Below are 26,217 nucleotides of genomic sequence, written 5' to 3'. Positions count from 1 at the left end.
TACAAATCATTATTCAAAGTTTGAAATTAATAGGACAATGGTAACATGCATAAATTAACATTAATAACATTTTTTGCACACCCTTTACTTTATTTGCTTAGAGAAATCGTAATCCTTTGCAATAATTGTTTTTTATACAAATATCACAAAATACAAAAAGAAACTAGCCTACTTCAACTTTTTATATATCTACAATTTTTTATAAAGATTTTTTAATTCATTATTGTTATTTTAGTTTTTAAAACTAGCTCATAGCCTCTAGTGGCATCATAAAATTAAGATTCAAACTAGCTAAAAAGCCATTTCAAACTTTCCTGGAGGAAAAACCAAGATGTTCATTTGTTAGTTCTATAATAGTGGTCATACAAAAATACATTATTGAGTTCTATGACTGGTAGGAACCATTTTGATGTCTTTAGTGATGACGCGGTGTTAAGCCGAGATTCGAGCCTATCACAACCCCGACGACGGGCGGATGCGCTACGTGTTGAGCCACGGTCACGGGTTAGAAATAAATTAACTTAACCCTTACAATTCGGGGAGGGGGGGTCATATTGACCCCCCCCCCTCCAGTTTTTCAATGTCATTTTTTTGTAGGTAAGATAGAGAGTTGTGATTTCATGACTTTTTAAGTTTAGTAATTATACGTCGGCAAGAGTTGATCTTATAAGGATATCTGGTCTGTGTCGGTCGTGGCGTCCGGTCAAAGTCGGTTAGGTGGCACCAAATTTAGAAAAAAATCTTAATTTCTACATTATGACTTTTGTGTATAAGGTAGAAACCTACAATTTTTTTTGTGAATACTTAAATATCAATAACCTTCTGAGAAAAGTGGTGTTATGACCGTTTGACCCCTCCCTGACCGACTATATGACCGATTTTTGTCTGGCTTTTACTACAGACATATATCGTGAATATCGTGGCTTCTATTACAGCTAGAGACCTATACATTTTTTTGATAAATCCTTGAGCAACAATAAACAGATAAAAATATTAATTGGCGCCGCCAACCGCCGTTTTACTGCCGTAACCGCCGAAAATGGCGGTTTACGTTATTTGCCGTTTTTCGGCGATGATCAGAAAAAGTAATTTTTTGTTATGAAAAACAAAAGTTCGTCCTAAAATTTGGTCATCCTAGCTGCAAAATTGGCCGCTCTACAGCTGTTTTAATATTTAGCGGCTGGCCGCTAAAAAGCGGCTAAGGAGCGGTCTGACCGCTATGACTAGAAAAAGTAATTTTCTCTAAAAATACACATGAACCACCAGAAAAAAAAATTTATGTCTCTAACTGTAACAGGAGCGGAGATAGAGGGGGGGTCAATATGATCCCCCCCCCCCCCCCCGATCTATTAAGGTGGGAATTGGGGCCCGATCTGTAAGGGTTAAATCAATTTATTCAAAAAGAAACATTATATTTGTTAATCACATCTTTTCTGATAAATAAATCATTTTGAATTTCTGTAATTTGTTCGTTGTGCACAAATGTTTGTCCGGAGCTCTGAAAATAAATCTTTATAATATTTCTAATTTAAGTTGGTGCTTTCTCTCAAAATGCTTAGCGAGCACAGAACAACCCTTTGTCATTTTTTTAATGGATTACAAAATATAGAGTAGTATTTTTTTCTTACTTCAAAATATATTTAAATAAAAATTAGACATGCCTTTTATTTTAATGTTGCAGTTAAAACAAAAAATATTACAATGAAATCCTTTTATTATTTTTGCGTCCTGGGATATTAATATTCTTGTTAACTAATACAAAGGTTTCGTGATTTTTTACCCATCTTAAATCTTATACAAGAGGAACCGCCCCTAGCATCTAGGGTATCTTTATTCAAAGTGACAGAGAGGGGCTTGAAAAATACCCTAAAACCACGAAGACTTAAAGGAAGCCTGCAAGAAATACCACGCTTTAACTGCTAAAAGACTGCCACAAGTAGACCAAATACACCAAATTTGAAGCCTTCAGCTTCTATAACAAAAAAGTTCTAGGCATTTTAAAATGACATTTTATGTACATAAAAATTTTGAAAGAATTGCAATGCTCATGTTGAAAACTTTGAAATTAAACTACGTGGCCTAGAAACAAAATTATAAGCTTATTTTTGTCATAAATTTAGGTTTCCAGTAACTAATTATATTTTTACAATAAAAATACCCATTTTTATAGTCAAAATCATTAAAAAAAATTAAGTTTTACTTGCGTTGTACCGAATGTACTGTAGCCAATCAGAAGGCTGAATCAGCTTAACAACCAATCACAGCTAAGCTTGTATTAGTTTACCCCTTTGTTTCCGCTATGATTTTCGTTTTAAAATGCAATCTAAATCGAATTTTTTTCATAGATTTTGACTATGAAATGTGATGTTTTTATTGTAAAAATGTAATCAGTTACAGGCAATCTAAGTTTCTGACAAAGATAAGGTTATAATTTTGTGTCTAGGCGACGTAATTTAATATTGTTTTTTCTTTTATGAGCATTGGAAATCTTTCAAAAATTCCATTGTACATAAAATGCTATTTGAAATGCCTAGAACTTTTTTGTTATTAAAGCTGAAGGCTTTAAATTTGGGGTATTGGGTCTTCTTGTGGCAGTCTTTCAGCAGTTAAAGCGTGTTATTTCTTGCAGGCGTCCTTTAAATCTGAAAATGAAATAGTCTAAAACCACCACAGGACTTATGGGAACTGTACATGAAATAGAGAATCCTGTCGGTTAAAAAAGTTTTTGAGATCTTAACATTAGACAAAAATGCTTACTACTTTATATTATAGGATATTTATCTATTTGAAACTTTAAGAATTGTAAGTTTTTCTATCTATCTATGCATGCAATACCTTATGGGCTCCTGGTATATGTTTATATCCATTTGTATCAAGATATTCAATTAGCTCTGCTTTAGTTCCATTTGTCAATATACCTAAATAATAAACCTTAGAATATTCCCCAACATCCGCGCCTCAGCCTCAAATTTAAACCTAATTGTGTGAGAAAAAAAAAATTTCTGAAAAGATGGATTGTCTGTTTAGGAAAAGGTATAGACATCCAGTTGATTTTTAACAGTGGCTGCTATTCAGCCAATTAAATTTAATTGAAATTGCCGCAAAATTTAATATCTATTAAATACTATTCTTTAGAATTGTTTGTCAGAATCACATTCCCTTTTCCCTGGATTCTTAAAATTATAATATGACGATTTCACTAAAGCTAACAAACGGCTTAAATATCTAAGGCCTTTCTGTTTATTGTAGTAATTGTCATGGGGAGATGGGAACATTGAAAATTATTTTTGGTGCCCAGAATAAAATGACAAAAAATATACAAAACATACAAATATACAAATTAATCAAGTTTACCCATGAAATGTGTTTCTATGCTCATCACTTCAATATCAACCTGTAAACATTTTTATAAGAATTTCTTTTACATTATTTTTGTACTTCTTACAATAATAATGTTTTTATCAAGATTTATTAAATTATAAGTATTCACAAAAGTTAGAAATTTCTCAAACACAGTTCTTTTATATTAATATATTTTCAATTTGATAAATTCATTTTCAGTAGTCTTTTAATGAAGTGAATCAAGCAAATTAAGCTTAGTAAGTTTAAATTTTATTTAATTATGGGAATATTATTTATTTATTTTTATTTATTATAACAATACCTTGTCCCAAGGAATAGTTTTTAACACTTGAAATTCTCCTCCCTCAATATCTAAACTAAAAGCAAAACAATTTCGTTATCTTGTGAAAAAAGATATTGTAGTTTTGATAGCCTTGATTCTCTGAAGTTAGGACTTAAATGCAAAAGAAGATTGGTTGTGAGAATCCTGTAACCGGTCACTAGATTGGGAAGCTTTGGGCACAACTGAATATCTTACATTTTAATTAAATCCCTTTTTCATGAGCATCCTTATTTGTTTTTATCCTTGTTTAATACAGACAAAGGTTTCGTGATTTAAAAAAAATAATTTTTATATATTTGTACGTGGTTAGCATCTAGTGGCTTTTGTATTCAAAGAAAAAAAAACAAAAAAAAACATCCGTATGAAAAAGATTTTGTTGCTTTAATAGCCCTGATTCTCTGAAGCTAGGGCTCAACTTAAATGCCAAAGAAGATTGGTTGTAAGACTCCTGTAGCCGATCTATCTATCTATCTATCTATCTATCTATCTATCTATCTATCTATCTATCTATCTATCTATCTATCTATCTATCTATCTATCTATCTATCTATCTATCTATCTATCTATCTATCTATCTATCTATCTATCTACCTGAAATAATTAACAGTAGGATTGTCCATGGCAAGAAGAACAGAATATAAAGGCAGACACTGAACCTCTGCTTCTATGGAAGTACTTTTCTCTGATCCGGAGACAATACTCATACTGTCTCCTCTAAACAAAGTTATTACATCAGAATGGATGGACAAATGAACAAAGTTAGTTAATGGACAATATATTATACATAAACAATTTGTATCATGAACGACTGACCGACAGGCCAAGTAATTAATACACTGGTTGTTCTTTTTAAAGGTTTAACTGTATTAAAAATATCAGCAGTCTATCACGCAAGGACTGACGGATAGACGGTTAAAGTGAACTATAGAGTATTGTCGCTGCCAATAAGAAATTTATACAAACATCAGACAAATTAAAGCTCTGAAATATCCAAGAAAAAAAGAAAATGATTACTTTACTTATTCAATCATCTCGTTGGGGCGAGATTCTCCATCACTTTAAAGTAATCATCTTTATAGAGAAGCCAGAGAGCCATCCGCTTTTTATGGAATGCAATACTGAAACCAACAGACAACTAATCCTTGAATTGCACAATGGCTAATATATTCCCCCTACTCACACTATGAGTGTCACGTGCCTGACATAGGAGTAAAATGTACTATTTTTAACCTTTCTATTATGACTCAGTGCTGACCAGGCTCGAATCCGGCATCAAGCAGGCACGCTATCATTTACGCTAATTCCACGGTTGAAAAAATGATTTCTTACCTAAATATCATTGAAGAAGGTTGCGAGATTGGGGATATACAAGCGTTTAAACTGAAATGTACATAAACATTAATAAAACACAAATAAAACAAGATTCCTAAAATATTTTGTGGTAATAACTCATTAATGATTAATTGATTTAATCAAATAAAGAGTATCCTTGTAGGGAGGGAGGGGACATTAGGCTATATATTACATTTATCCCACATATTTTATAATATTGTGGTCGTATTCATTTGCTTAACAACTTTAGAGACTTTTAGGGAAAATTTCGCTTTAAAAAAAAAAAAAAAAAAATTTAAATCTCCTTAAGATAAAGAAAATTGTTTTGGTAATTTCAATTGCCAATAAGACAGTATCGTAATAAAATTAAATAATTTTTAACATCAGTTATCAAAAAGTAGTGAGGTTTTTTTTCTGGAGATAAAGATCTAGGAAACTGCAGGCCGAATATTTTGTATTTATAGGAAAGCTTTATCTGGAAAATTATATAATGCAACTTTGACATCTGTTTACCTATTAGCTCTCCTATTTCTATTTTTGCCGACAGTATAGTATATACTACTTGGTTCAATTAACAATCCCTAAAAAAATAATAATATTATAATAATAATAATATATGATGTAATAATAATATTACATTCTTCTTATTCCAAGTAACCAAATCTAAAATATCTATAAATAAGACATTGTTTCATCAAATTCACCAACTTATTCTAACAACGAAATTAATTTTAAAAATTACGAAACCTCTACTTTATTTCAGCTCTCGTTGGGGTCAACACATAGAAGCTCTACATCTGCCACCCAAATATTATTATAGATTTATTTTGCTTGTTGGTTATTTCTGCAAATTCACTATAGTTTAAGGTTAAAGATACTTTTAGTTAGATGAAACTCTATTATTATTAGTATTAGTGTATGTCTGTCTGTTATGCAATGGGAAAAATTAAATTTTTTGATTTCATGTCCAAATTATACAAAACAATCTTTATATTTTGCCTTTTGTGTGAAAATATCAATTATTACCGTCCAATTATAAACTAGCTCAAAATATAAGGAAGTAGATTCATATTCAAAATCATAGGCACCAGCTTCTATGAAGAATCCATCTAAAAAGGTAATCATATTTTCAGTAATCTGCAAGATTATAACCGGTTATAAGCCATACTTAAAAATCATTTATTATATCGTTTTATAGACAATTTTCTACGAATAATAAAAATATCATAATATTAATACCAGTTTTCCTAGCCCGGACTTTCGGCCCATCGGGGCCAACAAAACTTTAATAAATCTTACAATCTTTAATTTTGCTATCTGCGGAACGCTGTTTATAATATGATGCGACAAATAACTATTATTGTATAACGTTGTGTTTATAAGAAGCTAGTATGCTAATCTATAACTTGGATTGAAAAAGGACGGTAAATATTATTGTCCAAAATAGTCAGAAAGTAAAATTCATAATATTTATTGGAATATACGCATCAAAATGTAAACAAATCACGAAACCTTGATGTACGCAAAAAAATTTAATACTTACTCTTTAAATACTTTGTCTGTTTGGTTATAAATGATTTTGGATATTGCAATTGTTGAAAAAAAAACTTACTTTTCTTTTCTCCTTTAAAAACAAGATTGTCTACTTCCACAGCTTGTAAATCATGAAACGATTGGGGTTGTCTTAAGTAAAAAAAAACACTTAAAAGTAATTTTGGATATTATATATTTTAATTTTTTAGAAATGACATGATGATTCCTATAACGGTTTGGTAAGATTTTTAAAGCATAGTAACAATATAAATATTGATAAAAATCAGTATGTTCATTTATAAAATGATTTTTAATAACATTTTTTCTCGCATTCCATTGATTTTTTGACTGTTGATATCTCTTACGATAAGATAAAATGTAAAAAGCAAAGCGTCTGTAAATTAAGCTTTTAAAAAATAAATTGTACTGGGGGGTGGGAGGGATGTCCTGCTAAAATACAAATTACCCATCCCATAAAAAAAATTATACCCCACCTCCAAAAAGTAAAAAAGTTTTATGACTGTTTGGTTAGTAGAGCTTCGCTGTTATCGATGTTGACTTCCATTTTAATAGGAAAAATTAAGATAATTCCTTACTTTTCAATAGATATTTTGAAAAAATGAAGATTTTTTGTAATTTTGATTATGGAGAAAAAAAACTTACTTAATAAAATCAGAGACATTGATTGTTAATTGATAATCTAACCCATTCCAAGGTTCAATCAATTCTTTCCTATATAAAAAAAATATAGTAATTATAAACATGGATAATAAGGAATAAGACAATGGACAATAATAAGTTTAATCTCCCCAACAATAATAATCAAATGATTCCCTTCTGTAGATTATAATTTTTGGTTGAAAAGTTTGATTTTCATAGTTTGAACTAATCAGTCAAGATTTAATCAAAGCTTTTAAATCAAAGAAAGAGACACATTCCTTCCTAACATTTTGTTTCCAGTAAATTTTACATTCCAAGTTCCCTATCTCTCTAAGGCGGGTAAGGGGATGAGGTTGCGACACTCTCCTGAGAAAAGGTATGGGGAAGACTTAACAAATAACGCCATATTTTTTGTCAAAAAAAGTAAGGGAACTGCTCCTAAAATTTACCAAATATCTACCTGCAAATTAACACATATGAGAATTTCGAGAAAAAAATTTTTTTTTGACATTCTGAAAAAGTAGCTAAAAAAAAAATTTTCCCAAAAAATGTCAAGCATCTAAGAGGAAAACAATGTTACCTTATAAAATGTACTAATTGTTTATTGTCATAGCTTAAACAGGAGAGCAAGGGAACTGTCATTGTATCAATTGCCACTAAAAAAAAACAAGTATAACAACATCCATAAGCATCTAAGTAAAGAAAACAACGTTGGTTAAACGTTCAAAGCTTAAATGATTTAATGCTTACTCAAGCCTCTTGGGGCAAAGCCCCTAACTAACTGCGTTTGATCAATCCAATTTTTGTATTGAGATTTTTTAAAAAAAAGGTAAAAAAATTGTTTGAGGGTAATTTTTCTGAGGAGGGGGGGGGGGAGATTAGTCGCCCTTTTTAAATAAAAGTATTAAAAATAATTATTTTTTTGGGGGGGGAGAGGCATTATTATTCTTTTTTTGGAGGATTGGGGTTGTCATGAAGAAAATAGCTTAAGACACAGGACCAGTATAATTCCATGAACAGTGGAGCCCAATCAGTTTAATTGTTACTATATAAGATCTTAAGCTTTAGACAGACAGACAGACATCATTCTACTTTTCATTATAGATATTTTTCGGCATTTAAATAATCGACCTATAGCCTCATCATACAATAGCCTTCCAAGGACTCACAGAAACCTTCACTGGCCATAAAAAATTGTCTTATATTGATTGCGAGAAAGACATACAAACATTCTTCAAATTGGCCAACATTAACACCTTGAAAAATGGTCTATTCAGGAACACAGTAAAAGTGTCGGACTGATTATGACGTAAAAAAAAATTAGCCAATGAGAGGCCATTATTGACCAATGGTAAAATTTATAGTGGCTATTTTTTTTTACGTCATAATCAGTCCGACACTTTTACTGTGTTCAAAATTACATCATACTTACTATCTACATCATTTTCTTCTACTTTAAATTTCTCTTTATCCTGAAAATTGTAACACATAAACTTTATGGTTAGATTAAGAGCAAAGCCGCTCTTCAAGCTATGCATAACTCCCAATTTGATTCACAGGTCCTGTGAGAAATAGGAAAGTGGAATAAATCAAATATTTGAATCGTTATATATATTCAGCTTTCTGCGGATATTAAAATGAAAAAATATACCAGTTTTTGTGGAAAATTATCTGTAATACGATGCTAAACATGATATCTAAGTATGGCTGAGAACCGGTTTTTATCCATAGGATACTAATCGGTTTTTAAGCCATGATGGAAAAATATTATGGCTGTTCCATTTTAATTAAAACAATATTTGATATTTTGAAGTTACTTCAGGTATGTCATTCGATATAAAAATTCTCTGCTTACATATTTTCATCATGCCATTATTAAAATTAAATAATTGGAAATTTTACATTTTCTGATGTATGACATGCTTAAACCCTATATAATTTGCAGTAGCCAGCCATTTTCTTAAAAGTTAACCCTAATGTTTACATTCCTCTGAAGAGTTGAGAATTTGTATATAATTTTGGAGTATTTTCGCTGCTCTTGCTATTTTGTCATCACCTAGTATGAAAAAAATATTATATGTAGTAACTTTATAAGAGCAACGTCCATAAAAGCCTCTAGGGGCATTTTAGAAAGAGGGTAAATTGACCCTCCAACTTTTAATTTAAAAAAAGAAAAGTAAATAAATGGATGGGGTATTTTTTTCAGGGGGATTTCTCTTTTTATTAATCTTTCTTTTTCAATATGAAGCTTTACTGTAAAAGAGAACCATAAATCATAATGGTATGAAAGTCAGCAGCAAGTTCTTAAGCTACATATACATACATAGATAGAAAGACATCCTGTTATTTTTATAAAAGAATGATCATATGTTGGTCTTGCCGACCGCATCATGGTCGGTAAAGGGTTTGTGTTCATAGCAATTGACTTTCTTTGTCAATTATGTTGTCAGTAAAATTGCTTTATTGCATTCATATGTCTGTATTATGTCCTCCTCTAAAATCTTAAAATGGCCAGTTGAAAAACCAACCGTATGTATTTTTGTAATTGTAAAGTATGTAAATCAATGATGACCCACAGCATACTTATAGAATAGAATATATATAGAATACATGGATAATATGACAGAGGAAATTTTTTGGACAATTTAGGTTGGAACTATACATTGGCCAGTACGTTCCTCCAGTAGAAGCAGAAACTGGTGGATGGTATCAGCCAGCTTAAATGAACATTTTATCAAGGTAGTTGAGAATCTCTCATAGTATCCACGTATTCTATATCTTGTAGAGTGGATTTCAAATATTAATTGTATACCTTCAACTTCTTCAATATATTCGGTATATTCGGTAAGATCATATTCATAAATTCCTCTATGTACTAAAAAAGGTAAACTATTAATAGATTATGAGAAATTAGCGGCTTCGCTCCTGGCCCGAGCAACTGAAAGGGCACATTTAGGCTGAAAAAAAACTTAATACCATACCAATCTGAAAATGAAATAGCCAAGAACATTACAGAACCTTTGAGAAGCTGAACTAAACAGGTTCAGTGGTTATAGAGATCTTAAGCTTGAGACAAAAACTCATTACTAAGTTTTATATTACTAGCGGATACGCCCCAAGAATGTATAAAATCTGTAAACGAGGTGCTAGAAAAATAGCTTTAACCATCCCAAGAATACATAATAGCCTAAAACCATCACAGAACCTATGTGAAGATTAACTAGAATATAGAACCCAATAGATTTAATGTATTGAGATCCTAAGTTTCAGACCAAAAACCCTTACTACTTAATATTATAGGATATTGCTAACAAAAACTGCTTAGTATAAAATAATATGTCCAAATGTAGCATAGTTGTTTGCAACTAGCCTAGAATTATACTAGAGATGCCCAATAGTATAGGGAATCTTCACAAAAAAATGTAACAACTAAAATTCCTCCTCCAGAGCATAAACAAAATCGTCATAATTTACTGCATGACCAGAAGGTGTAATCTCTGAAAAGCACTTACAACTTAATTTAGATTCAGCGGTTAGCGAGATCGTAAGGGACAGATGGACTTTCAGACAGACATAGTTCTATAAATTGTATTGCAGGTAAAATTGACAATACAAACTATTCATCTTTAAGCTGGTTTTGTTGTTACCACTTGGTATATTCCCTAAAAAGTAAAGCTCAATCCGTCCTAGTCTTAGGCTACATACTGACCGATAGACGGGCAGACTTTATTTTACTCTTTATCATACTAGCGACTGTCCCCTAGCATCTAGGAAAGGCCAGCAATATAGCATAAAAGCACAGAAAGAGAGGGGACAATGGGCTATCTATTACACTATTATCCCAATTTTTATAATAGCGTTTTCTTATTCGATGGTTTAACAACTTTGGGGACTTCTGTGAATTTTGATTAAGTTGAGTGTTCAAACGTTACAACAACTGATTTTAATCACTAACAGGGGAATTTTTGTATCATTATTGAGAAAGTAAATCAATTTATCGGCCATTGTTATATCCCTGATATAAGCATTCTAAGACTAAAATTAAAAATAAAATAGTCTAAAGCTCTCATATAAACTAAATGATGGTTTCTTAAGAAAACAATTACCCTTACTAGAAAACTTATATAACATGTTATGTCAAATAACGCGACAAATGCAACTTACAAACTTTAGAATTAGCCAAAGTAGACTCATCTAGAGGCGCTTCTTCGCTAGAACTGTTGAACCATTGCCTATTAAATATGAAATGTGAATAAAATATAATAAGTGAAGGACTGTAACTTTTGAAATGCAGAAACTGTTAAAGATATTATTTTGTTTTCCTTATAAATGCATGTTTTACGGGTGTAATTTTTTTTATATCCAGCAATATTTTTTTTATTTACTGTATATAAATACTAGGGTCTACGCCCCTAGAGGCCTCTAGTGGCCTTTAAATGTTGTTTTTATTTAAAATATCTAATTTGAGAAATAACTTGTCTATGTTATCAATTGTTAAATTCATGAGTCTACGCAGCGCGACTACGCTAGCGACACTATGCGGCAGAAATATTTCCATTTTTTTTCGATTTTATTGTGATTTCTCTTGGGAGGGTTGTGGTACCCTCCCCAAAAATAGTTAAAAACCTACCCGGGACATATGACAATCTACCCTGTTAAGGAGAACCCAATCGGTTCAGCGGTTAGCGAGATCCTTTGGTACAGACACACAGATACACAGACACACAGACATCCTGTTACTTTAGTATAAGGATACTAGAAGATCTTGATCCCTAATCAGTAAATTATACAAATAAGAACACATTGTCAGAGCAACCAAGCCATATTATTGGTTAGAATGGGTACACATTTTATCCAAATACAATAAGTGAGCTAATAATATAAACAAAATATCAAAATATAAACAATAGTTCTGTCTGCAAAAAAAACTTTCTTAATTTTGACGAAAAATGGGGTCAGTTAGACTTTCTAGATAAACTGTGTCTATTTTGCTTACCTCGGAAAGCCTATTCTCCTACAATAGTATTTTATTCTTTTTTTGGTAAAGTCATTGCATAAATGCACCAATATGGTTAAAAAATTTTGAAAAATAATTAATAAATGTATAAGGTTAGTGGGTTGTATAACATATAGCTCGTGCACCCTCTACTCTTTTACTTTAATTCCAGGGGCATTTGAGGAGTGGAGAATCCTAAAACCCATTTTTTAAATTTAGATTTTTAGAAAAAGAAAAAAAAAATTACCACCCCCCTTCATAGATTTCTAAACTTAGGACTCCCTTGTGATGTCACTCTTATATCTGATACCGGCCGTCCGTTTTTCCATAGATAAGCCATATGTTAAATTTGCAAGTGATAACGTCGTAATAACTTTTTAAATATTTTATTAAATATTTTGAATAAAAAGAATAGAATACATTCCTAACAGCTTCTAAGCATTCTGTGTTATAATTTATACTAGATAAACAAACACCGCTATCAAGTAGGCTTGAAATAAGTATGATACAATTCAGTAAAAGCAATTTTGTTCTAATCATTTTATTCTGAAATAATAACAACAGATTAGATATAATATAACTATACCAGCGCGTAGGGCAAACACAGAGTAAACCCTAAAAGGTAGTGGAATTTAATAGAGTTTGCGTTGAACGATCAATCTTTTTTTATTGAACAGAAAATTTTATGTGACCAAAATAATGACATATCCTATACTAAAATTTAGGCACTTCAGTCAATTTCAGGTTCCAAGTATGATCCTGCAGGAACATAAATAATACAATACAAAGTTATATAAATTTACATAAAAATAAACATGTTCATATCAAAGCTTAAAAAAATCATAGCCGTCCAAAATTTTTAAGTAAAAAAAGGAGCTTAAAACAAAGTTTTTAAAATAAAAGGGGTGAAGGGAGCATTTTTGGTGACAATGTCTGTTGAGAAATGAACTTTATTCCAACACTTTTTCCTGTTTTATGTCTTTGAACGTAGATTTGTTGCAGTTTTTTTGTCATTTGTTTTCTAACGAGACTAAAAGCTATATATATATATAATCAATAACAATGATACCACTCACTATGCCAACACCAAATATTTAATTTTAAAAACTTATTCACAGCTACAATTTGTGGAAATTTTTTACTAAACAAGTTTCTGCCTGCAAAGTGATCTACTTTACTTTTACCTGTCAAATTGTTTGAAATAATCTAGAAAATACTTAAACAATGATGACAACATTGAAGCGAAGCACAAAATCTTTTATGAAATGTGAGTTATAGTGAGATTATATGTTATCTTAAGAAAGATGATAATGAAAGGGAATATGCTAGAACTTAAAATCATGAAACCTTACAAAAAATCACGTTATGTCTTTCAAAGTTATAAAAATAAAAGCGGCTAAGAAGCTGATTAAAAAGGTCCGACCACTATCAATAATTTATACTGATTTATGCTCCATATTGATGGGAATGTTCTGAAGAATTTTCAGCCTTGTATCTTTTACAGGAGCCCAGAAAATCAGTTGTGAAAAAAAAGCAGCTGAAAAGAGGCCTCAGACAAAGTAGCCTCCGGACAAAGTAGCCTCTGGGACAAAGTAGCCTGGGACCAAAGAAGCCTCCACTGTTAATAAAGGTCATGGATGCAGCAATCGGTCCCCTGGCCTGCCTAGCCACGGGCGCTCAGCAACCTAGCCTATAACCTAACCTAACCTAACCTTACCTAAGTATGTAAAAAAAATATTATAAATTGTAAAAAATCTACCAACCAAAATTGTAAATCCACGAAATTTTAAACCACATGTATTCAAAAATGATGGGAGCTATCAGTTATGGATGGACTTACGGACCGACCTGAATTATAGAAAGAGCTTTGATTTTAAAATGAAACTTTGTGTAATTTAACTTAATATTCTTCATCATAAAGAAAAACCAGTTAATAAAAACATAAAGCTTCCTTGAAAAGGAGGACAAAACTGGCCAAGCAATTGGTGAGATTATTTCACCCCCATGTCCTCTTCCTTCTTGGTATTTATTTATAAACAATTTTCCTTGGCAATAATTGAATCTTCCAAAGTTGTCAACATATTCTGCATCTATATGGATCTAAAAATGTTTTAAAATTATATGTGGATTCTTTTGAAAAATTTGGGTCGTTGCTCGCTGATGAGGCAAAATTTTTATTGTGAAAAATCATCCAAAATAGCATAAAAATCTACAACAATTTTGTTTAATTTTTTAAAAAAAATTTGTGATTTTGGAGGATTTTTTACAAAAAGAATTTTGCCTCACCAGCGAGCAGCTACTCTATTTTTTTTAAAGAATCCATCTCAAAATTGAAAAGGCAAAAAGCATCGATACAACACACCTTTAGATGAGAAACATACTTAAATGTACCAAAAGACAAAATAAAGAAAATAGCTAAAATCATGCAACCTAAATTATTTATCATGCCAGGTTTGTGGGCATACTTTGCCCACCAGATATATTCTATTATATACCCCCCCCCCCCCCTAACCAACAAGGGTTAATACTAAATATAATGATATTAGAACAATTAAAACAAATAAAAAATATCGAAAGTCTCGGTATTATTTTTAATTCAAAGTAAAATTAGCTTTTATCTGGAATAGTTATTTATCCCATACATAGTATTAGAAACAGCGTTCCGCGGATATTAAAATGTACAATTATAAGATTAAAGCTAGCTTGTTAGGCCTAAGATGCCGTAGGCACGGCTTACAAAACTAGTTTTTTTCGTATGATTGCAAATTTTTATATTTGTAGAAAACTGTATATAATACAATGCTGTACATGATTTTTCAGATGGCTGAAAACTGGTACTAATCTAGCGGATATTAATCGGTTTCGAAGCCATTCTGGAAATTGAATTACTCACCATCTTGTTAAATATGCAGGGTAGAACATAAATCTAAAACAAAAATATAATTTTATTTGAATATGTTTGTCTTAAATAGGTACTTTCAGCTTTTGCAATGGCCAACCCAGGTTATGAAAGTACCAAACTATGCATTAAATTATGTCAATATGTGTAATGGTATTATTATCATTTTGTATGCTTATGTTGAAATACATATTTTATCTAATATGTATTTTTTTCTTTTTTTGGGATATATCAAAATTAATACCTAATTATATCTGTAAACAAGCAGGTGCACACAAAGAGGCTTTTTATTACACTTTAGTAAATACTAGCGGCTACGCATGCTCTGAAACCACTATAAGGTACCAGTACATCCTGTGTAAACCGTTTCCATGGTTTTTTTTTCTAACCTAACACACCTTCGGGTGGTGTGTGACAAAATTCCTTCTTCTGTGAATTACAAATATTGGTTGAAATGTTAAGACTCTTAATTTAATTAACCAACCAATCAAGACTTACTAAGAGTCCCCAAAGTTATTGAGCCAAGGAATCAAAAAACTTTGCTGTAAAACCTTAGGGACTAGTGTAATAAACAGCCCAATATCCCCTCCTTTCCTGCATACAGACAGTCAGAAGATAGATAGACAGAAAGACATACAAACATTCTACTTTTTATTCTTGCATATATTGTAATCAAAAATTACCTTTTCAGGATGTTTAAAGTTGAGAAGATTAATAAAATCTTGATCCCCATACAAAGATGCAAACTGATATTCCTTCACTAGCATGGCACCATATTCTAAACAAAAATCTTATAATAGTTATTTCTCGCAACATATTATAAACAGCTTTCCGCTGATATAAAATGGTACAACCAGTTTTTTAGCCTGAGCCTTCGACATCTCGGGACTAAAAAATGGTTTTGATCTTATGATTGTACATTTCTGTATTTGTAGAAAACTGGATATAAAATGATGATAGACATAGTTTTTTTCATATGAATAATCTGCAATAGCCAAGTTCCAATGATGCACAGAGTAAGCTTCACTAAAGACAAAACGTGTAAAATAAGTCTTTTTTTGCGCATTTATGTGCACTGCGAAACAACAATATCAGTTCAGCGGTTAGCGAGATCCTTTGCTACAAACCAACAGATATACAAACAATATGACAAGGATTTTGATTCATGTAATTATTTGAACTACCTGGTGATGTTAGATAAATATTTTGTTTGTTATTTCTAATTCTATCCAAATGCATTATCGAGACACCTGTATTCATACTCTAAAATATAATATAACGTCATATCATTGCAGAGAAAATTATCTGTAGAAAACTTCTCAGAAAAAAAGAACGATATCCTGAAGTTTAAAGGTTTTAGTGAACAACAAGACAGTTAGTAAGACAAAGGCCAATTAATTGATATACATCCCTAATGATGATACACAAAATTCCCACTTCTGTAAATAGAAAATTAATGGTTGCATCATTTGAACACTCAACTTAATGAATCAACCAATCAAAATTCACTAAAGTCCCCAAAGTTGTGCCAACAATTAAGAAAAGGTCATTTTAAAACTTTGGGGACTATACACAGACTGTTATAGACATCTCATTGTCCCCACTCTCTATCTGCATGACTATACAAGAAAGCCTAAAATGTCATGTTTGATGTCAATAAAATACGTCTAAAATGAAAGGATGAGAGATGAAGTGGGAAAGGAAACCCCTAAAAAGAGATGGATTTTTATGACGTCACACATGACATGTTAGGCTTTCTCAACTATACCTGAAACCTGCCGTAATTTCCAAATTCTGGACTTCTCTGATGCTGAAGAAGATAGGAACCAATTTGTGGAGAATTCTCCATATTATCCTTGGCTATTCCTATTATTTCATTCCTGAACAAGAAATTTGTGGAGTATTCTCCATATTATCCTTGGCTATTCCTATTATTTCATTCCTGAACAAGAAATTTGTGGAGTATTCTCCATATTATCCTTGGCTATTCCTATTATTTCATCCCTGAACAAGAAATTTGTGGAGTATTCTCCATATTATCCTTGGCTATTCCTATTATTTCATTCCTGAACAAGAAATTTGTGGAGTATTCTCCTTACTATCCTTGGCTATTCCTATTATTTCATCCCTGAACAAGAAATTTGTGGAGTATTCTCCATATTATCCTTGGCTATTCCTATTATTTCATTCCTGAACAAGAAATTTGTGGAGTATTCTCCATATTATCCTTGGCTATTCCTATTATTTCATCCCTAAACAAGAAATTTGTGGAGTATTCTCCATATTATCCTTGGCTATTCCTATTATTTCATCCCTGAACAAGAAATTTGTGGAGTATTCTCCATATTATCCTTGGCTATTCCTATTTTTTCATTCCTGAACAAGAAATTTGTGGAGAATTCTCCATATTATCCTTGGCTATTCCTATTATTTCATAATTATTTCCTATTATTAAAGATATTAAGGTATTAAATTTAAAAAAAACGTTATAATAAAACTTTGGGGACTAATGTAATATTTTGGAAGCCCAATGACCCCTCCCTTTTTTGGATATACTAAATGAGAATTCGTTACCTGCTTTCTACTTTATTTGACTTGATAGGAATACCTTTAAAATTTTAGGTATATCTAAGTAAAGGCTTTCCTAACCTTACATAAAGGTTACTCAACTGTATAGATAGGAATTCTTTTAAAACTTCATAGGTATACTTAACAAGAACCTTTTCTAAACATTATATTAGAAAATTGCATTAAGCTCCCCTATCTTTGTTTAATGTTTGTGATTTTCTTTATAATGTAGCGAAGCAGTTATGAACATTGTCATACAAGTGTCAAATTATCCAAATAAGAATAAGAGTAGTCACTATTTATTTTCGCCATAATTATGGATTTAAATGTAATCCTTATAATAAAGTAACAGTATCTGTCTTTCTGTGTGTATGTTTGTAACAAAGGATCTCGCTAACCGCTGAACCGATCGGGTTCTCCTTTACAGAGTAGCTTCTCATTGGTCCAGGGGAGGTTTATAACTTTTTGGGGGGAGGGTACCACCACCCTCCCAAGAGAAATCAAATTCAACCCTCAGCCCCCCCCCCTCCCTCCCTCCTCAAGTGCCCCTAGATTCCTCTGGTACACAATATTGTATGCAATATAGAATTTATTTTATACAGTATTCTCTGTATGTATCTATGAAACAAATAAACAAACCATAGATTAATTTAAGGAAGGAGAAACATAGTAAAGAATGTGTCCTAACTTTTGTGATTTTTTTAACTCATTCGTGACGAGCTAAAGGGATAAGACAATGGCCTATAAATTGATGTTAATCCCCAAAAGATGATACACAAAATTACTCCTTCTGTAGATTAAAATTAATGGTTGCAACATATTAATTCCCCAAAGTTGACAAGACAACGAATAAGAAAATGTTTTTATAAAACTTTGGGGACTAGTGTAATAAACAGTCCACTGTCCCCTCTCTCTATATATATATAGAACCTGACCAATACATAAAGCAAGCTGCCTAGAACACGCCGTGCGTTGTAAAAAACAATGATGACAACATCCATAAAAGCGAAGCTATGAAACGGTAGGACAAACGGACATTAACACGTAAATAGTGTCAGAACTTACTAATTAGAATATAAATGTATAAAAGTCGAAAAAAAATTTAAATAAATTTATTAAAAACTGCATTAATACAGGATGATAATTAAGGACATACTTACATTTTTGGGAATAGATTATAGAGATACTCGCTTACAACATTTTACTTTGTTGTCCCAGGAATCAGTATTACAAAAATCAGGTCAATCAGATTATTAAATCAGATAAAAATCAACATGTTTAAAATGGACATACGGACATTCTGGTAATGATTATAGAGTTGCTACGCTTTCTAAATCGTACCTAACTACTACAGGAATAATCATGCAAAGTTTGAAATCAATAGGACAATTCTAACATGCCTAAATGAACAAAAAAAGGACGCACAGACCGACCCTATTTATAGAAAAGCCTTCTCTTTAAAAAAAATTCAAACCTGTTCATGAGGTCAAAATATATTTGAAGGTCTGACGCGTCACTCCTAGATTAAAGGGGTAGTTGCATGAAGTGCATTTAAGCTTGAATTTAGTGAACTTCATATTTATTTCTGTTCAATAGTTTAAACTAAATCTATAGGACATATATTTAAAAGAATTTAAATTTTCTACCAGGTAGTTTTAAAAATATCAAGACATGAAAATCATATTTTGTTATATATACAACATAAAAGGTTGTTCGGTTTTCACAAAAACAGCTTAGTGCCTAATTGATTGCTATTTAATGCAATACAAAATTATATATGTTAGATGGTATCTTTGTAACCTTTTAAATGCACTTCATGCATCTATCCCTTTGTATTATCAATAAACTCCATGTAAAAGACAAATACCATTACAAAACCTTTAAATTAAATTATGCTATATTTTTAATTTGCAATAAAATAAGCGGTCAAACTACGAAAAAAAGTTACCTAAATCTTAAGTCCGAATGTATATTAACAATTTTGTTAATATTTGTTAATGTTTCAGGGTATAAAAACTGATAGTACCAAAAATCCTTAACATAAAAGAAACATATGAAAATATCAAAGTACTAAAAGAAATAAGATTTAATCTGAGCTTGATCTTTAAATCGTTTATAGGTGATTTAAACCGGGGCGATTCATTCAGCGCACCATCAAATTATTAAATACCAATCTTAAATCGAATTGCATGGCTGGTTTGGATTGGGCAGTGGCGCAGTACCGGCGCGCCAATGCCACTCACCGAGTGGCATTGCCGATTCAAATTGGGGTGAATCATATGTAATAAATGGATATTTTTTTAATTACTTTAATATTTTATTGCAAAACTATCGAGAAAACATTTTTATAGTTATTTTTAAAATAAATTATATATTAATGTCACGCCTTAAGTAATAAAGTTGTACTGGCGCGGATCGATATTTTAGTGAGTGCGCAAGCGATCTAAAAACACCACGCCGAAAATCTTTTAAAAATCAATGTTTTATAGGTCTGCTGTGGCTCACCACCAGCGCACCTACGGTTCACCTCTGAATCACCCCGATTCAGCGCACCATAAAAACGATTTAAAGATCCAGCTCTGTTTATATTGCCTTCAAAAAATGACGTCATGCAAATGACAACAAATGACCAGTACACAGACTAAGCTACCAATGCCAGGCCAGTATACATTTTAAGTGACCAATGGTAGGCCAGTAAGACGTCGTTTTTTATAGGCACTGAAAAAAACCTTCAATAAAATAATTAACAAAGCAACATTTTATGGTTAATAGAAAAGCTTAAAAATAAAAATAAGCACTTACATTTTTATAAAGATCATCGCATTCAAAATAGTATGTCCATGTGTTGTTGTACTTGTCCTAAAAACAAGAATCACAACATCCATAATTGTTTGTTTATATGTTAATGTTAATGAAATAAGCTGACATACTAGAGTACTAAAAATTATTTTAGAGCCTTCTTATTTGCCCTTTCTTCTTATATACTCATTTTTAAAGGAATAATAACTTTTTTTCTGGATATATATTTGGCAATACATAAGTTAGGTCATATTTGTAGAGTGATATAAGACCTACATTCATAAGACCTATTGTGACATAAGACCTAATATGACATCAGACCTAAACTCATAAGACCTAATACGACATAAGACCTACACTCATAAGACTTAAAAACATAGTAAGTATAATTTATTATAAAATAATTAAAACAATTTAACAATGAAAAAATTTAGAAAGTGAATATTTAAATGTCAAATCCATGCAAGATGAGAAAGTACTCCTTTTTGAAGGCAGAGTTGTAATTTGTTGCAGCAATCTTCAGTTTAGCCATCCTTGCCGACAAACGGTCGGTTCTTCCAGGATTGCGGTCAGTGTTGTTGCTACTAATGTCCTTGCCATAAAGTCCTCTGATTTGAAGTGGTTGATAACCTTTAGCACATAATGGTTTGTGCCAACATATTTATTCTGTTAGATTTCAAAAGATTAGATTCCAACAGATTTAGTCACATTCTTATGATATTAGGGCAAATGTCACATTAGATCTTATGTCATATTAGGTCTTATAATTGTAGGTCTTATGAGTGTACGTCTTATGAGTGTAGGTCTTATGAGTGTACGTCTTATGAGTGTAGGTCTAATGAGTTTAGGCCTTATGAGTGTAGGTCTTATGAATGTAGGCCTTATGAGTGTAGGTCTTTTAAGTAATGGTCTTGTGAGTTTAGGTCTTATGAGTGTAGATCTTATAAGTGTAGGTCTCATGAGTATAGGTCTTATGAGTGTAGGTCTTATGAGTGTAGGTCTTATGAGTTACTTCTTATAAGTGTAGGTCTTATGAGTGTACGTCTTATTAGTGTAGGTATTATGGGTGTAGATCTAATGAGTGTAAGCCTTATGAGTATAGGTCTTATGAGTGTAGGTCTTATGAGTGTACGTCTTATGAGTGTAGGTCTAATGAGTTTAGGCCTTATGAGTGTAGGTCTTATGAATGAAGGCCTTATGAGTGTAGGTCTTTTAAGTATAGGTCTTGTGAGTTTAGGTCTTATGAGTGTAGATCTTATAAGTGTAGGTCTCATGAGTATAGGTCTTATGAGTGTAGGTCTTATGAGTTACTTCTTATAAGTGTAGGTCTTATGAGTGTACGTCTTATTAGTGTAGGTATTATGGGTGTAGATCTAATGAGTGTAAGCCTTATGAGTATAGGTCTTATGAGTGTAGGCCTTATGAGTGTAGGTCTTATAAGTGTATGTCTTATGAGTGTATGTCTTATGAGTGTAGGTCTTATGAGTGTAGGCCTTATGAGTGTAGGTCTTATAAGTGTAGGTCTTATAAGTGCAGGTCTTATGAGTGTACGTCTTATTAGTGTAGGTCTTATGGGTGTTGATCTAATGAGTGTAAGCCTTATGAGTATAGGTCTTATGAGTGTAGGCCTTATGAGTGTAGGTCTTATAAGTGTATGTCTTATGAGTGTATGTCTTATGAGTGTAGGTCTTATGATTGTCAGTGTAGTTCTTATAAGTGTAGGTTTAATGAGTGTAGGTCTTATGAGTGTAAGCCTTATCAGAATAGGTCTTATGAGTGTAGGCCTTATGAGTTTAGGTCTTATAAGTGTAGGTCATATTCGTATAGGTCTTATGATTGTAGGTCTTAAGAGTGTAGTCTTACAATTACCTGAACCAGTTGTTTACTTCCTTTTACACACATAGCATTTCCAAAATCATCTATACATAAAATCAAGGATAATAACCTCAATAAATGCAAAGATCTGAAATGGTAGGACACACAAACATTAACGAACTGAATTAGCAGAATATTAATGCACAAGTCTAAACACAAATGTTAGTAGATTTGTTGCAAACAGACAGACGGACAGACAGATGGAAAGACAGATGGACAAACAGACGGGCTGACAGACGAACAGACAGACGGAAAGACAGACGGACAGACAGACGGACAGACAAACGGACAGATAGACAGACAAACAGACAGACATTGTTCTACTTTGTATTTATAGATCAATCTTAAATATTTTTCTACCTAATGTTTTTCTATAATTCTCTGAGTACCACGGAATAGAGAGAAAATCAATAAAAAACCTATAAAAAAAAGAATATGATTCAAAACTGTCGTGCTTAGATTTTTATTGGCCATGGAAAGAAAATTAAGTTGCGGGCTCCATGGCATTTTCACAGTAGCCTTTAAAAGGTTATTTTAGGTTAGGTAGGTGTTAATGATTACCCCGCATGGTTAGAGCCTAGAAATATGAGAAAAGCTATTGTGAAAATGCAACAAAACCCGAAGTTCGTTTTTGTGCCATGAACCGTTTTTTTTAATGTCAAACTGAAAAGTTTTAAGGTAAAAACAAAATCTTTTCTTTGGAAAACTAGAGTATAAAAAGCTTTCCGTGGATATAAAAATATACAATTATAAGATTAAGACCATTTTTTAGACCAAAGATGCCGAAGGCGCGGAAAATACAGAAAACTGGATAAAATATGATGCTATACATAATATTTTATCAAATCCACCTAATATTAATTGGAAAATTAACTGGAAAATAGTTTACCTAGGAAATCTCTATTTTTGTTTTGAATTAGTCGAGTGTTCAAAATAATTGTTGGTAAAGATTATTCGTTTTGTTAAAACTTGACCAATCACAGTTTTTAATTCTGATACTAACAACCCCTAAAAGACAACATGAATTATTTCCCTCTGCAAGCAGCAAAAATTAAGTAACATTATTTAATTTAATATTTGCAACAACTTTTGCTACACAACAACTTAAAATTTGCAAAAGGGCTTGCTTAATTGCATCAAGATTTATGTCATATCTATATAGGAAATAAATGTTTATGCTTTCCAACTAAAACTAAAACTCAGAGTGCTCCAATAATCCCTAATAAACTCTCATTCTTATATAAAAGTAACAGGATCTGTGTCTGTCTGTATTTACCTTTGTCGTATTTTTTGTGAAAATGTATGATTTTTTAATACAATATGTAATTGATAAATTACCCTAGTAAATGTATCTGTTGAAAAAATAATATGTACAGAGCTCCCGAGACTTTCTTGGAATAGGGAATTTAGCATTCTATTCACATAGGCCATCAACCTGCAGAAAAAATTTAATTCCAGATTTAAAAAAAGGATTAAAGCAGCTTATATTGCCTATAAAAATGACGTCATATAATAAAAATGACCAATGATAGGCCAGTATACATTTTAATATCAAGGGTAAATATAAATGTATACTGGCCTATTATTGGTTATTTGAATTGTATGACGTCATTTTTTATAGGCACTATAAGATGCTTAAAAAATTAGATTAAACAAATAATAGGTATATGTTGAGTTATTCATGTTTTAAGAATTTTTGTATAAAAAATAGTCTTGGAAAAGGTTGGTTTAATTGGATAGTTTTCCATTTTTAGGAGTACATGCAGGGAAGAATTATACTTATTTTTTTCAAATTTAGGTCTTGGGAGTTTCAATTGGGTTTTACAATATATATCCCTAACGGCTACGCCCCTAGAGGCCTCTTGTGGCACTTTAAATGTTTTTTAAAAAAATAATATATAACTTTTCTATCTTGCGTTCAAGTCAATTCGTAAAAAAAATCTTTTTTTTTTATTTCTCTTGGGAGGGTGGTGTTACCCTCCCCTGAAATAGTTATAAACCTTCCATGGACAAACAAACAGACAGACAGACATCGTTTTACTTTGTATTATAGAAAACTCTAACAAAAACCTACTTTTTAATTTTCTCAGTCGACACTTTTTCTTTTTCCCTATAGATGCATACATTCATTTATTTCCAAAGAGAAGTGGGACAATGGGCTGTTTTTTACACTAGTCCCCAAAGTTTTATAATAACTTTTTTCGTATTTGTTGTCTTTGTTGTTTAAATGTTTGACTGCTAATTTTAATCTAAAGAATGGCTAATTTTGTGTATTATCACTGGAGATGTATTTCAGTGTAATACAATCAGCGCCAAAAAAAGGCATAAACAATTATATAAAAAAAAACTGAGTTGAGATATATAGTTAGTGAATGTGTAATTAAAATATGTATGTTAAAGACTTTTTTGTTAAAAATTAGATGATTTCTTAAACGGCTTTACTCATTATTTATTGCTTATCAATTACTATGTAAATTGATCTACTCTCAAGAAATGAAATAAAATCATGCCCAGTAGTTTTGTTGATTTGTTGGATATAGACCAAAGGTGTGGCCAATACAATATACTCGTCTCCCTAATTTAAAGAAAAAAAAACATAAATGTACAACAAATTAAATTACAATGCACAGTTGGGCAAAGACAGGATTAAAATATTCTTTTTTAAATTAAGTTCACTAAGTTAGGCAAAATTATTATTGTGAAAAATCCTCCAAATTCACATAAAAAATCTACAAAAATTAAATAAAATCATAAAAGGGTTATTAGCATAAGATTTTGTTTAATTTTTTGTAGATTTGTATGTGATTTTGGAGGATTTTTTTTATAAAAACAATTTGCCTCACTAATTGACCCAAATTTTTTTTTTATAATCCACCTCTGGTTCCAATCCCCCTCAGAAAAAACGCCCATAAGGGGTTTAGACCCAATTTCTAAAAAATACTAAAAAGTTCTAATAATACCTTCATAAGTCTAAAAATTTTAACCCGAAACCCTAATTTTGTTTTATAGAACTCTTTTAATAGTTTTATCCTTTAATCAGTATTGTTTGTGCCCTCAACAATAAAGACATATTTTCTTTCTACAGTAATTGATGCATTATCATAAAAAATACGATCAATATTAAGCAATTTATATGAAATTATAGTAGTGGGAAAAATGCCTCTAGTGGCACTTTAAATGTTTTTTTTTAAATACGTAACATTTTGCGTTTAAGTCTCTATGTAAAATAGATTATCGATTTTTTGTGATTTCTCTTAGGACGGTAGTGGTTCCCTCCCCCAAAATAGTTATAAATGTTCCTGGTACCTATGAAAAGATACCCTGTTAAGGAGAACCCGATCTGTTCAGCAAGATTCTTCGGTACAGACAGACAAACACACATTCTGTTACTTTATGGACATGATTGGCATTGTTTACTTTCACAATGGAAAAAGTAAATGATTTATTTATGTTTTTAAGTTTTAAGTTCCTGATTTTGAATTTGTGAAGGTATTGAGAGCTTGTCTGAGATAAATTTGTCCAGTAAATTAAAGGAATCCTCGTTTTCTTGAGAACAAGGCATTCCTCCAGGTTCTGAAAATGATAATTTGTCAATGTTTCTGTAATTTCTTTATTTGAGACTTTGACAATTTCTTTGAAAATTGCAAACGTAATTTTGAGATCTTTCTTTCTATTGTCTCTCTCTTTCTTATGCGCAGAATCTCCATTAATGAAATGTAAAACAGCTTTGCTACTATTGGACGTTAATGTCCTTGTTTTAATAAAAATATTAGTTAAAATAGATTCTTACCATAGATACAATTTGTTTTATTTTCAAAATTTTCACCAATTGTTATTTGACAGCAAAATATAAGAACCTAAAACGGAAAA

General features: G+C 31.4%; 2 protein-coding genes across 2 annotated transcripts; both read right to left on the bottom strand.

Moving 5' to 3' along the window:
• Nucleotides 1-1,380: 1,380 nt before the first annotated feature.
• Nucleotides 1,381-12,221, bottom strand: LOC145320388 (protein Star-like). The gene is made up of 16 exons (XM_080162794.1): nt 12,207-12,221; nt 11,375-11,442; nt 10,023-10,085; nt 9,201-9,266; nt 8,643-8,684; nt 7,791-7,866; nt 7,214-7,282; nt 6,630-6,700; nt 6,044-6,126; nt 5,531-5,598; nt 5,015-5,065; nt 4,277-4,399; nt 3,665-3,719; nt 3,355-3,394; nt 2,836-2,918; nt 1,381-1,498 (listed from the first exon to the last, which is right to left on the bottom strand). Coding segments are annotated over exons 5-16 (822 nt in total). The 5' UTR covers nt 8,644-8,684; nt 9,201-9,266; nt 10,023-10,085; nt 11,375-11,442; nt 12,207-12,221; the 3' UTR covers nt 1,381-1,396.
• A 142-nt stretch (nt 12,222-12,363) lies between these two features.
• On the bottom strand, nt 12,364-24,458 carry LOC145320209 (glucoside xylosyltransferase 1-like). The gene is made up of 15 exons (XM_080162646.1): nt 24,422-24,458; nt 23,686-23,782; nt 23,237-23,355; nt 22,708-22,766; nt 22,342-22,391; nt 20,476-20,532; nt 19,622-19,707; nt 19,148-19,192; nt 16,874-16,985; nt 16,290-16,368; nt 15,789-15,883; nt 15,100-15,132; nt 14,182-14,306; nt 12,793-12,821; nt 12,364-12,401 (listed from the first exon to the last, which is right to left on the bottom strand). Exons 5-15 carry the CDS (start codon nt 22,372-22,374, stop codon nt 12,364-12,366), a joined length of 732 nt encoding a protein of 243 aa, XP_080018772.1. The 5' UTR covers nt 22,375-22,391; nt 22,708-22,766; nt 23,237-23,355; nt 23,686-23,782; nt 24,422-24,458.
• Nucleotides 24,459-26,217: the final 1,759 nt, after the last annotated feature.

The sequence above is a fragment of the Acartia tonsa genome, chromosome 5 (assembly GCF_053477335.1).
Source record: "Acartia tonsa isolate MP-2025a chromosome 5, ASM5347733v1, whole genome shotgun sequence".
NCBI classification, from domain to species: domain Eukaryota; kingdom Metazoa; phylum Arthropoda; class Copepoda; order Calanoida; family Acartiidae; genus Acartia; species Acartia tonsa.
The sequence above is the reverse complement of the archived record's forward strand: the minus strand, read 5'-3'. Positions and strand labels throughout refer to the sequence as shown.

Bases quoted from the DNA above. Each gene is read 5' to 3' on its own strand.
- LOC145320388 (XM_080162794.1), bottom strand. The intron at 6,701-7,213 runs GTAAGTTTTTTT...TTTTTACTTAAG, and splicing joins AATGTCTCTGATTTTATTAA to ACAACCCCAATCGTTTCATG. The intron at 3,720-4,276 runs GTAGATAGATAG...TTTTGCTTTTAG, and splicing joins CCTACTGTTAATTATTTCAG to TTTAGATATTGAGGGAGGAG.
- LOC145320209 (XM_080162646.1), bottom strand. From the start codon at position 22,374: ATGTGTGTAAAAGGAAGTAAACAACTGGTTCAG. The intron at 19,708-20,475 runs GTAAGTGCTTAT...TTTTATGTTAAG, and splicing joins GCGATGATCTTTATAAAAAT to GATTTTTGGTACTATCAGTT. The intron at 19,193-19,621 runs GTAACTTTTTTT...CCTTTAATCTAG, and splicing joins CATTCGGACTTAAGATTTAG to GAGTGACGCGTCAGACCTTC.